The following is a 12,549-nucleotide window of genomic DNA, read 5'->3' as shown; positions in this document are numbered from 1 at the left end:
TAGCAGAAGAAGTAGAATTAGAACTCTTCTGACTCAAGAATCAGTCCTTTTTCTATTATGTCACCACCTTTTGTTCTGCATAAATAACATGTGTATATTTGGTATATAAAATATATGCATATATTTTGGTAGAAGGCAATGTGGTGATACAGTAGAAAAAGGACTGGTTGTAAGCATATATATGTATATACAGTATGAAATTGATTTGGTATTTTTTCTTTAATACATATTTTGGTAATTTGAACAATACTTAGCACATAATACATTTGCTGTTGTTGGTCGTTTTAGTTGTATCTGATTCTTTGTGACCTCATTTGGGATAGTCTTGGCAGAGATATTGGAATGGTTTGCTATTTCCTTCTCCAGTTCATTTTACAGATGAGGAAACTTGAGGCAAACAGGTTTCATGATTTCTCCAGGGTCACACAGCTAGTAAGAAGCTGGATTTGAACTCAAGTTTTCTTGACTCCAGGCCCAGAATTCTATCCACTTTAAATATTTTTGGATTAAATTCAAAGCCTCTAACGTTTTTTTAATTTATTTTTATTAAAGATATTATTTGAGTTTTACAATTTTCCCCCAATCTTGCTTTCCTCCCCCCACCCCCACCCCACAGATAGCACTCTGTCAGTCTTTACTTTGTTTCCATGTTGTACCTTGATCCAAATTGGGTGTGATGCTAACTTTTTTTAAAATAAATGATGGTATCATCATGTGGGGCAAAGGCAATATCTGGGGCATAGGGGAAAAAGAATATTGTGTCAAAAGCTAAAGATGGGCATTTTTGTTCTAAGCCTACTAGTAATTAGTTGTGCAATAATGGTCAAATTTACCTTACTTTACCTTATCCTTTTGGAGCTTTGTTATTTTTGTCTATAAAATGAGAGGTTTAGACTAGATGATTTCCAAAGTCCCTTCCAGCTCTATAGATCACTATTATAGGAGATATCTTATTTATCACCATGTTCCTCTTTAACTCTTTTTTTATTTTGGTTTTACAGTCTGCTGAATTACTCAATTCTAAACTACCTAAATGGCAGGAAACTTGTGGTGATGCCACTAAAGTGCCAGAGAAGATCATGAATATGATAGAAGAAATAAAGACCCCAAATTCTACCCCAGTATCAGGAACTCCTCAACCTTCACCAATGATAGAAAGAAGCAGTTTGGTGAGTACTTTTATTTCCATTTCTGTACTACTGTATGTTTAGATATAGCTTTTTATAGAAAACAATCGGAGCTGAGGGAGGGGAGTGAAGAGAGAGAGACTGCCGAGCTCTGTCCTCTGCCCCGGAACAGGACTCTGGGGCTCTGAACACATTCAGATCCTGATCCCAGTCTAGGTCCCCCACCATAGAACAACAGGGCCCCCCCACCTCGGCCCCGTGGCAGAGGGGGGCGCTTATGGTCATTCACAGACCAGGAGGGAGGACAGAGCCTCACACACTGAGACCCTTGTGGGAGTGTCCCAAAAGCTCAGGAAGCACCCCAAAAACAGGCTTAGGCTGGGAAAATGAAAAAGCAAAGAAACAAGAGGAAGACCATTGAGAAATATTTTGCAAATGAGCCCAAGAAGGATCAAAATACTAAGTCTGAAGATGAGGAACCACAAGCTCCTGCATCTAAAGACTCCAAGAAAAACAGAAATTGGGCTCAGGCTATGATAGAGCTCAAAAAAGACTTTGAAAATCAAATGAGGGAGTTGGAAGAAAAACTTGGAAAAGAAAGGAGAGAGATGCAGGAAAAACATGAAAATGAAGTCAGCAGCTTAGTCAAGGAAATCCAAAAAATTGTTGAAGAAAATAGCATGCTAAAAAACAGCTTAGGTCAAATGGATAAAACAGTTCAAAAAGTTATTGAGGAGAAGAATGCTTTAAAATGCAAAATTGGCCAGATGGAAAAAGAGATAAGAAAACTCTCTGAGGAGAACAGATCCTTCAGACAAAGAATATAATTCAAGGAGATTGATGAATTTACCAGAAATCAGGAATCAATACTTCAAAACCAAAGAAATGAAAAATTAGAAAAAAAATGTGAAATATCTCATTGAAAAAACAACTGATATGGAAAACAGACTTAGGAAAGATAATTTGAAAATTATTGGAATACCTGAAAGTCATGATGAGGAAAAGAATCTTAACATCATTTTCAAAGAATTACTACAGGAAAATTGCCCTGATATTCTAGAAGCAGAGGGCAAAATAGAAATGGAGAGAATCCACTGATCCCCCAGAGAAAGAGATCCCAAAAAACCAACCCCTAGGAATATTATAGCCAAGTTCCAGAACTCCCAAGTCAAAGAGAAAATATTACAAGCAGCCAGAAGGACACAGTTCAAATATTGTGGAGCTGCAGTCAGGATCACACAGGACTTAGCAGCAACTACAGTGGAAGCTTGTAGGGCTTGGAATACAATATACCAGAAGGCAAAAGAGCTTAGAATGCAGCCAAGAATGAACTACCCAGCAAGGCTGAATGTCCTCTTCCAGGGAAAAAGATGGACTTTCAATGAACCAGGGGAATTTCAAAGGTTCCTTTTGGAATGGCCAGAGCTGAACAGAAGGTTTGAGCTTCAGATACAGGACTCAGGTGAAGCATGGAGATTGGAGGAGAGGGGGGAAATATGAGGGACTTAATGAGGATGAACTGCATGTATAGAAAAATGATACTGATAATATTCATATGAACCATCTCAGTTAATAGAGCAGGTAGAGGGAGCTTTTATAGTTGAAGCACAGGAGAAAGCTGAATTCGAAGATAAAATATGGTGTAAAAATGGAGTCAGTAGGAAAAAAAGGGAAATGTAATGGGAGAAAGAAAAAGGAGAGGGGGAATAGTCCAAGATATTTCACATAATAAGATTTTTTTTTTATTACAATGAGCTATTGCAATGATATGGAAGGGGGGAGGCAAGGGAGAATGAGGGAACCTTTGCTCTCATCAGAGATGGCTAGGAGAGGAAACAGCATATATACTCAATGGGGTATAGACATCTGGAGTAAGAAGGAGCAGGGAGCAGGGGGAAGGGGTGGGGATGTGAATAAAGGAGGAGAGGATGGACCATGGGGGGACAGTGGTCAGATATAACACATTTTCTTTTTTACTTCTTGCAAGGGGCTGGGATTGGATGGCCTGCCCAGGACCATAGGGCCAGATGGATTCTTGGCCTAAAGGGTGGTATGGGGGCTCAGGGCTTCTTGGCCCCAGGACCAGGAATCTGTCTGCTGCACCACTCAGCTACCCTACAGCAGAGTCAGAGTGAAAGGAGAGAGAAAATAGAGTACATGGTAGTGGAGAAATAAGAAAGGAGGGAGTTGCGATCAGCAATGGCAATGTTGGAAAAATATGAAGTAACTTTTCTGATAGACTTATCATAAAGAATGTGATCCACCCATGACAGAGTTGATGGTGTTGGAACAAAGACTGAAGCACATTTTTTGATATTATTATTTGGGGGAGGGTGCAGGGCAAGTGGGGCTGGGTGGCCTGCCAGGGTGATCTTTGGGTGTCTGGGGCCAGATTCGGACCCAAGTGCTCCTGGCTCAAGGGCCAATGCTCTGTCTGCCACCCAGCCACCCCTACTATTATTACTATTTTATTTTATTTTGGGTCTTTTTTTTTTTCCCTTCTTTTTGGTTTTTGCAGGGCAGTGGGGATCGGGTGGCTTGCATGTCACATGGCTGGGTGATTATTGGGTTTACAAGGCTGGATATGGACTCGGGTGCTCGTGGCTCCAGGGCTGGTGCTTCGTCCATTGCACCACCTGGTCATACCTACAATTATTACTGTTATTTTTTTTATTTTAATTTTTTTCTCTCCCCTTTACTTTTTTGCCCAAGCAAGTCTATCTATATTCATGGTGGGAGGGGTATTTTGTTTACTTGTGAACAAGTATATTTTATTAATGTAAAAAAAACATTTGTACAAAATGAGAATAAAAAATAAATTTAAAAAAAAGAAAAACAAAAGAAACTTAAGAAAAACAAAAAATAAGCATTACCCTATCTAAAGTCTGAAGTGTAATAAAGCAATAGAGAATGCTAAAAAAAAAAAAAAAGAGTGGGCATTGTATTTTGTTAAAGGCCTTTCCTGCATCTATTGATATAATTATATGCTTTTTTGTTATTTTTGTTATTTGTGTGGTCCATTGCAGTTATAGTTTTTCCTAATATTGAACCAGTCCTATATTCCTGGTCCAAATTCAGCCTGGTTATAGGCTTGTAATATGTAACTATAATCTCTTTGCTAGTATTTTATTTTAAAATTTGATATGAATATTCATTGGGGAAATTGTTTTCTTTCCATGTTTTTGTTCTCCCTGCTATTAGTATTAAAACCACATTTGTGTCATAGAAAGATTTGGTAAGATTCCTTTCTTACCAGTTTTCCCAAACAGTTTATATAATGTTAGAATTAATTGTTCTTTAAATGTTTCATAGGACTTGCTTATGAATCTATCTGATTCTGGAGTTTTTTCCTTAGGAAGCTCATTTATGACTTGTTCAATTTCTTTTTTTAAAAAAATAGGGTTATTTAAGTATTCTATTTCCTATTTGACCAATTTAGATAGTTTTTATTTTTTAAATAAATACTCATTTCAACTAAAAAAAAAAAAAGAAAAGAAAACAATCTAATCCAATGAATAGGGTGCTGGGTTTAGAATCAGAAAGGCCTGGATTCAAATTCTACTTCTTTTCATACTAGCTATGTGATGCTGGATCACTTCAGTTTCCTTATCTATTAAATGAGGAGGGTGGATTTGATAGCCTCTTGGGTCTTTTCCAACTCTAAATCTCCTCTGCTGGATAGTGGAGATTTAGCACTCTTTCAAGAAAAAGCTGCTCTATGTGAAAAGATCCTTTCTCACTCCTTTCTTCAGCCCTTCCCCCTAACCTAGGTTTTATAATTATTTAGGGGAGTTTGTAGCACCTTAAACAACATTCTAGGTACTGTAGACAATTTTGTTTCTGTTTCTAATTCTTTGGAGGATCCCAATTTGCAAGTGTACAATAGTATGATGCAAAGATCACTAACCCCCCCCCCCAATTAATAATACTAATAGGTAGTGGGATATAGTGGCTAGAGATCCATCCATCCTTGATATCTGAAAACTGTGGGTTCAAGTACATTTTATTCATACTGATTGTGTGATCCAAGGCAAATCAGTTAACATCTGAGGTTCTTAAGTAATGTACTAGGATTAGAAATTGCCAGTCTTTGCCTTAATAAAGGCAGCTTCCTCACTACAATTTTCCTGTACCAGTGAAATCACAGTTGAATGGTCCAAATCAAAATAATAATGTTCTGAGTTCAGGTTGGGTTTTCCAAAAGAGACTTTAAAGCATTTTAATCCATCAACAAGCATGTATAAAATTCCTTCTAGGGGCATCTAGGTGATGAAGATCACCTGCCTTGGAGTCAGGAGGACCTGAGTTCAAATTCAGCCTCAAACACTTAATAATTATCTAGCCATGTGACCTTGGGCAAGTCACTTACCCCCATTACCTTGAAAAAAACAAAAAAATAAAATAAAATCCCTGCTATATGACAGGTGCTAAAGATCCACATACAAAGAAAGATGTACTCACGATGCATTTTATTATTTACACTGTCAAGGTCTCAGACCTTACTTGTGTTTTGATTCCAAGAATTTATGACTCTTACAGTAACATGAACATACTGCTCACATGATAACATCTTCATATAGAATAAGAACATTAAGAGTCCAGGAAATATGGATCTAGTTATAGGCTTGCAGTTTCACCTACAGCAATTTTATTGTTTTGTTCAGTTTCAGTTGTGACCAACTCTTCGTGACCCTTTTTGGGTTTTCTTGGCAAAGCTGTTGGAGTGGTTTGCCATTTCCTTCTCTGGCTCATTTTATAGATGAGGAAACTGAAGCAAACAGGTTTAAGTGACTTGCCCAGAGTAACATAGCTAGTAAATAACTGGGGCCAAATTTGAACTCAGTCTTTCTAATTTCATATCTGGCATTTCTAATTTTCATAGCTGCCCCTTAAGCAGCTTGTTCCTATCTAAATTGAGTAGAATTTTAGTGATAATACAGAATTGACATGTGTGCTATAATTTAAGAAAATTAATCCAATATCATTCCTCATTTATTTATGTAATATTAATTATTATTCATAGGTCGGGAAAGATTATGACACTCTTCCAAAGTATTCACCAAAGATGCCCCCAGCCAGAGCCTATGCCAGTCCTCTGGCTGATATGTTCAACAACCCAGCAGCTGTCCCAAAGACTTCAGAAAGGTTAAATAATATACCTGGTAAGAAATTTTGTTGTAGTATTTTGAACCAGTACTTAATTTGTAATTATACTGTATGAATACTTTAAATAAAATATGTAGCAGTTGCAGTGAAAAATCTACTGCCAACCCTGAAAATTAGATTTAAAGGAATTAATCCTTCAAAGCAAAGGTCCAGTTCCCTTATAAGAACATTCTGATTAGTGACATGCTGGTTATTTTGTGATAAATGCTGAATTTTTGTATTGATAGATGCTTAGGCTGTTGGGAAGGAATTAAAAAATATTTTAATAAATACTTATGTGCCAAGGACAGTACTGTATTTTACAGTGCTTGCACTGTATCTCATGTATTCAATAACCTTATTTTCAATTTTCACTGAACAAACATTCATTAAACATCTTCCATGTCCAGAGCACTATGTTACAGCCTGGAAAGACAAACAAAGATGACTGCCTTCAGGAAACTTATATTCCACTGGAGTGGCTCACATCCTAGGTATATAAGCCATAGCCAGTGATAACTGTTGTCATTATCATGAAATTGTGTTTACAGTGAAACATTCTGAGACATAATTCATATTAAAAATTGATAGAGTATAACTCCTTTTACCAGTAGATTCAGAATCCAAATAAATGTTTTTCATCTTTTCTAGGAAAGAATTATATGTACTTTAGGGGCAGAATCAATACTTTTGGGTGCCTTTCCCAAATGATTAAATTCTTCATGCAGTCAAGATTATTAAACAGTTCTAAAAATTAAAAACCAAAATGTAAACTTGAATTTTCATCCCTAAGAATATAAGGATTAACTGTTGCATAAAGATTACTAAGCCCCAGGAGGTCATGATGCCTTTTTGAGTCCCACTTCAAATAAACTGAAAATAATCAACTGTGTAAAAAATAGCACAAGATTTGGACTTTGTGGTAGATGGGACAAAGAGAGCATATAGAATGACTTTTGATTGAAAGAGATTTATAAAACAAGATATTCTGTAGTCTTTTTCCTTTAAGAAATGGTACAAACAGTAGTAGTTTAGAATGTAAAATTAAAATATTGTGTATAGGATTCACATTCATATGACTTTGATTATGTGGTTTTGGCAAGTATTACTATGGAGAGCTCAGTGCAAACTTTAAGCTGTTTCAATACTAACTAGGTAATTAGACTTTGAAAGATTGCTATATTCAGAAATTTGGGTATAACTGTCTATATCAGTATTAAAGAGGAATAACTTTTAAAAAAGAAATACATCAAAATGTATCTCAGATTTAAAAGTGGTAATAACAACTTTGTCTGAAAAGAAGCAAATTTCTCCATCCTTCATATTTGCTTTTCAATGTATCTTGATGGGAATGTTTGAAGTATTTTTATTTATCCATATATTCATGTACTTGTTTTTTGGGTAAATCTATTAGGTGAAGTTAGGGAAACTTACTTATTTTTAGATTTTTCCATCTAGTAATGTTAAGATCCTGTGATCAAAAGTTTCCTCTCTCTCTTTCTTTCTCTCTCTCTCTCTCGCTCACTCGCTCACACACCACACTATTTTTGAAGAGAGAGAAAAGGAAGTAGAATCTGTCATTTGGAATTTGGATTGTAGTTTTAAAACTTGACCTCTCCTTTAAATATGATTAAAGTGTAGAGAACCTGGGATGAGGAAATATTTTTTTGCCATCTGTGAGTAAAGTACTTTAGAGTTACAAAAGGAATGACCATGAACAGAATCAATTTGGCAAACTGAGCAAGAAGGTTTTGGTTTGCTTTAATGATCTGAAGGAAAATGTTTGTGGTCTGAGAAAAAAATTCCTCTGGCCATATTTCTTTCTCCCATCCCCTTAGTCTGATACTGATCAGTGAAATACTGACTTTGAAAGTCAGCCAGAAACTTGGTGAGTTAGTTACAATAAGTGGCTTGGGGATTCTACTGATTTGAACCTTGCCTATATTTTGTTTAAAACAATTTAATGTGTTACTGTATTGATTAGCCATCAATGTTGCATTCAATTTAACAGATAATTCAGAGGATCCCAGTTTACAGCGATCTATTTCTGTGGCAACGGGATTAAACATGATTAAAAGGCAGAAAGTAAAAACAATCTTCCCACATACTGCTGGAAGTAACAAGACATTGCTTAGCTTTGCACAAGGAGACATCATCACATTGCTCATCTCAGAGGAAAAAGATGGCTGGCTCTATGGAGAACATGAACAAACCAAAGAGTAAGTCAATGAGTTGTCATTGTGATCACACAGGAATTAGAATACATGTAACCCAAAGTAATTGTGGCATTTGGATAAGTCTTATTGAATTACTGTTTGTTGTTGTTTTTGTTGAATTGTTTTGATGGCCAACCCTTTGTGATGTCATTTGGGAATATGAAAGTGGTTAGTCATCTCCTTCTGTTCATTTTGTAGATAAGGAAACTGAGGCAAATAGGGTTAAGTGACTCAACTAAAGTCAGACAACTAAGTGTTTGAATTCAGGAAGTCTTCTTGACTCCAGGCCCAGCACTCTTATTCCCTGCACCATCTACCTGTCTGCCTAGCAGGAATTAATAAATGCTTGTTGCCAGACAAAGAAGTCATAGTGTACAAAGCAATGGTTTTGATAGCAGTAGTTATCAAACAATTCCTGGAAATTCCAGAAGCAGTTCCTCAATTTTTTAGCTAAGAAAGTAGAGAGTCAAAAGGGAAAACAATCGCTTCAGGACTACTTCTTTTTAAATTCTGAAGCTCTTTATTTTTTTCTTCTTAAGAATGTCAATCATTCTAACAATTATTCCTTTTAATGTCATTGTGTCCTCTGAAGTAATGAATTGGTCTGATGCAACAAAGCCAGCATTTATAACCATAGTGGCAATTTAATAGCTTTGTTCATGAGAGTCAGTATATCCAGGACTTGATCCTCCTAAATAGTGGTACTATTATAATCTCCATTTTACAAACAAATAGACTCAGACTCAGGTTAGGAGTCTGTATAGTGCAGTGAGAAGTATACTGGTTTGGGAGGCTAAGGATCTTGAATTCAAATCCCAGCTGTATTTACTACCTTTATGACCTTGAGCAAATTATTTAATCTCTCTAGACCACATTTAATCTGTAAAATGAAGGAATTACATTAGGTGCAACTTATAACACAGATCCTCTAATTCTAAGTCTTTCATACTTCTCTCAGTAACTTGTTATAAAAAAATATATTTTTTGTCTTGTTCAACATGCAAAATATTACCTGAACTTACTTGATATTGATAATATTTATCAGGAAACTAGAATATGTATCAGGAAACTAGAGTAAGCACAACATTGATGAGAAAGAGACAATTATAGGGGCAGCTAGGTGGCGCAGTGAATAGAGCACCAGCCTTGGAGTCAGGAATACCTGGGTTCAAATCTGACCTCAGACACTTAATAATTACCTAGCCGTGTGGCCTTGGGCAAGCCACTTAAACCCATTGCCTTGAAAAAAATCTAAAAAAAAAAAGATAACTGAAAAGTTTACAATCTATTTGTGGGTTAGACAAATTTGTTGTTCTTATTCAGTCATTTCAATCATGTCTGACACTTTGTAACCCCATTTGGAGATTACATGGCAAAGATACTAGGATGTTTTGTCATTTCCTTCTCCAGCTTATTTTACAGATGAGGATCTAAGAGAGAGTTAAGTAACTTGTCCAAGGTCATACCAGTAAGTATCTAATGTTGGGTTTGAACTCATAATGAGTCTTCCTGACTCCAGGCTGGATACTTAACCTGCTGAGCCACCTAAATGCCCTAAGGCAGTTTTACAGTGATGTAAAATAATAATATCTGACATGGATTGTCACTTAAATTGAGCAAAGTATCTATACATGGATACATACATGCATATGATATGTATAATAATAAGATTACATGCATAATTTTATCTTCTAAGAATAGTGTGAGGCAAAATATGTTAAGTTCCACAAAAAGAGACACAAGGTGCTATGAGAGTTAAGAAGAGGAAGGACTGACATACTATTAGAGGAATCAGGAAAAGTTTCATGGAGCAGTTGACATTTCAGATGTTCCCTGAAGGGCAGGCAGGTAGAATTTTTACAGAGATGCAGGAAGGAGACATTGCAAACAAAGAACTCTCACAAAAAGAGCATAAAGATAAGAGAACACAGTGCATTTTTGAATATAGTTCAAGTTGTCCCAAAAATTAGATTAGGCCAGAAGAGCAGTGACAAATGAAGATTGAAAAAATAAATTGAACCATACTGTATAAGACCTTGAAAGCCAAATTGAGGAATTTGTATTTCATTTACTAAGCAGCCAAGTTTTTGAGTAGAGTATGATCAAAAATGTGTATCTATTTATTAGATATCTATCAAACATTTCAATAAGGAGAGCCACAGTACTCTGCTTATCTTTTGAGATAAAAATTTAACAACATTAGACCTGGATTTAGTAAGAAATGTTCAACTTCTACCTTAGATTTGCCTCTCTTAGCATGTTTTCCTCATCTATAAAAAGAAACAATAATAACTAATATTTAATTCACAAGGATATTGTAAGGATCAAACAAGATAATATATTTAAAGTGTTTTGTAAACCTTAAAGCACTATATACAAATCTATTAGTGTTATACTTATGTGCCAAAGAGAAATGTTATCCAATATTTTTCACTTCAGAACTTCATTTTTTAATAGTCAAAGCTTATAGTAAATTATTTCATTACAAATAAAATAAAATTCAAATGAAAATATAAGTTGTTGGTTTTTGTCTTCACTATAGGAGAGGCTGGTTTCCATTATCATATACGAAGCCACTAGAAGAAAATGAAGAGGAAACACTGAATGTGCCAAATCCCAAGTAATAATTTGAATATTTCTCTATGAAAAAATGCACCCTTCACCTGAAAGCTTTATTGTCCAATACTTCTTCAGATGTATTCATTATTCATTAACATACTAGATACTCATTGCATGTTGAATAGTAATAAAAAGCAGCTTCTAGGTTGTTATTACTATTCTGAATTTTTTATCTTGCACTTATGTGATTCTTTTCCTTAAATCTTCTACAACATGAAAATATATTTCAAACCCAGATTCCCTAAGTAGGAGAAGAAATCAATAACAGATTGAAACATTATGAGGAAGGTACATAGTAATTCACAATATCTATGAAAAATAAAAAAATCATCTTAATTATTAACCTTTCTCACATTTTATCTGTACCTAATATGTTCTGAAGATGCCCATAACAAAATAAATGGGATGGATAACAAGTATAATAGAAAGTGATAAAACTCTACTATACTTCCAAGGAACAGTGTATTGGTTTAAAAACAAACAAATTGGGGCATAGCTGACATTTATTATTTGTCAGTTGCTCTTAAGTTCAATGTATATAGAAATCCCCAAGGTGTTATAAATTGTTCTCTTATTTATAATCCTTTTTCAGTTTTAGAAGTTCTCTCAATATTTAGCCCTTTTTTAAAACTCTGCATATAAATTTAGTGCAGATTCTAACCACTAAATGTTAGAAGCTTTGTAGTTTAAAGTGTGTGACTTGATCTAATACATTTCCCCCCACTTCCCTTCATTTCTTCGGTTTGTAGTCCTGCACCTGTTAGAAGCATCAGTACAGTGAACTTAGCAGAAAAAAGTAATGTCGTCATCCCGCCTCCTGATTATCTAGAATGTTTATCTGGAGTTGCTGCTGCAGACAGAAGAATAGATACTTCTTTAAAAAGTTCTACATTTAAGCCACCAGCACCCAAACCAGAAATCACATCTCCTGTGAGTAAAACTGACCAATTCCTAAATAGCAAAAATTTATTACCTAAAGCCAGAAATATTTCACCTCTTGACACAATGAAGTCATTCCTTGTCATTGTGTCATTTCAGTCATATCTGAATTTTTGTGACCTCATTTGAGGTTTTCTTGGTGGAGATGGCTGGAGTAGTTTGCCATTTCCTTCTCTAGCTCATTTTATAGATAAGGAAACTGAGGCAAAGTTAAGTGACTTACCCAGGGTCACACAACTTGTAAATGCCTAAGGTCAAATTTGATCTCACATCTTCCTAACTCCAGCCCATCTAGTTGCCTTGAAGTCATTCCTACCCAGACTTTTATGCTTTTGAAGAACTACAGGTAATGTCTATAGTGTGAGGAATATTTCCTCAATGCCAGTTTTTCAGGTCCTTCTTGGTCATACAACCCTTAACTTAATTCTTTTGTTTTTATACTATCAAGCAATAGTTTACACACCATTATTCTCCTGCTTGCCAGATTTTTTTTTCCTTATACA

At 35.4% G+C, this 12,549-nt stretch overlaps 1 protein-coding gene across 3 annotated transcripts in view; it reads left to right on the top strand.

Annotated features, from left to right (window-relative positions):
* The first annotated feature begins 601 nt into the window (after positions 1-601).
* LOC141502397 (BAR/IMD domain-containing adapter protein 2-like 1) overlaps positions 602-12,549 on the top strand; it is a 37,289-nt gene continuing 25,341 nt past the window's right edge. The window contains exons 1-5 of one of the 3 annotated variants that reach the window (XM_074207116.1): positions 602-1,169; positions 6,151-6,289; positions 8,284-8,491; positions 11,031-11,108; positions 11,857-12,037. In XM_074207116.1, the coding sequence (XP_074063217.1) occupies positions 963-1,169; positions 6,151-6,289; positions 8,284-8,491; positions 11,031-11,108; positions 11,857-12,037 (813 nt within the window). In that variant the 5' untranslated portion in view covers positions 602-962. The remainder of the gene's footprint in view (positions 1,170-6,150; positions 6,290-8,283; positions 8,492-11,030; positions 11,109-11,856; positions 12,038-12,549) is intronic. The other 2 variants (XR_012472516.1, XM_074207115.1) reach the window with 2 other exon arrangements.

Source organism: Macrotis lagotis, chromosome X (genome assembly GCF_037893015.1).
Source record: "Macrotis lagotis isolate mMagLag1 chromosome X, bilby.v1.9.chrom.fasta, whole genome shotgun sequence".
In the NCBI taxonomy this organism is placed as follows: Eukaryota; Metazoa; Chordata; class Mammalia; order Peramelemorphia; family Peramelidae; genus Macrotis; species Macrotis lagotis.
Note: the sequence above shows the minus strand (reverse complement) of the source record. Positions and strands in the feature narration are given on the sequence as shown.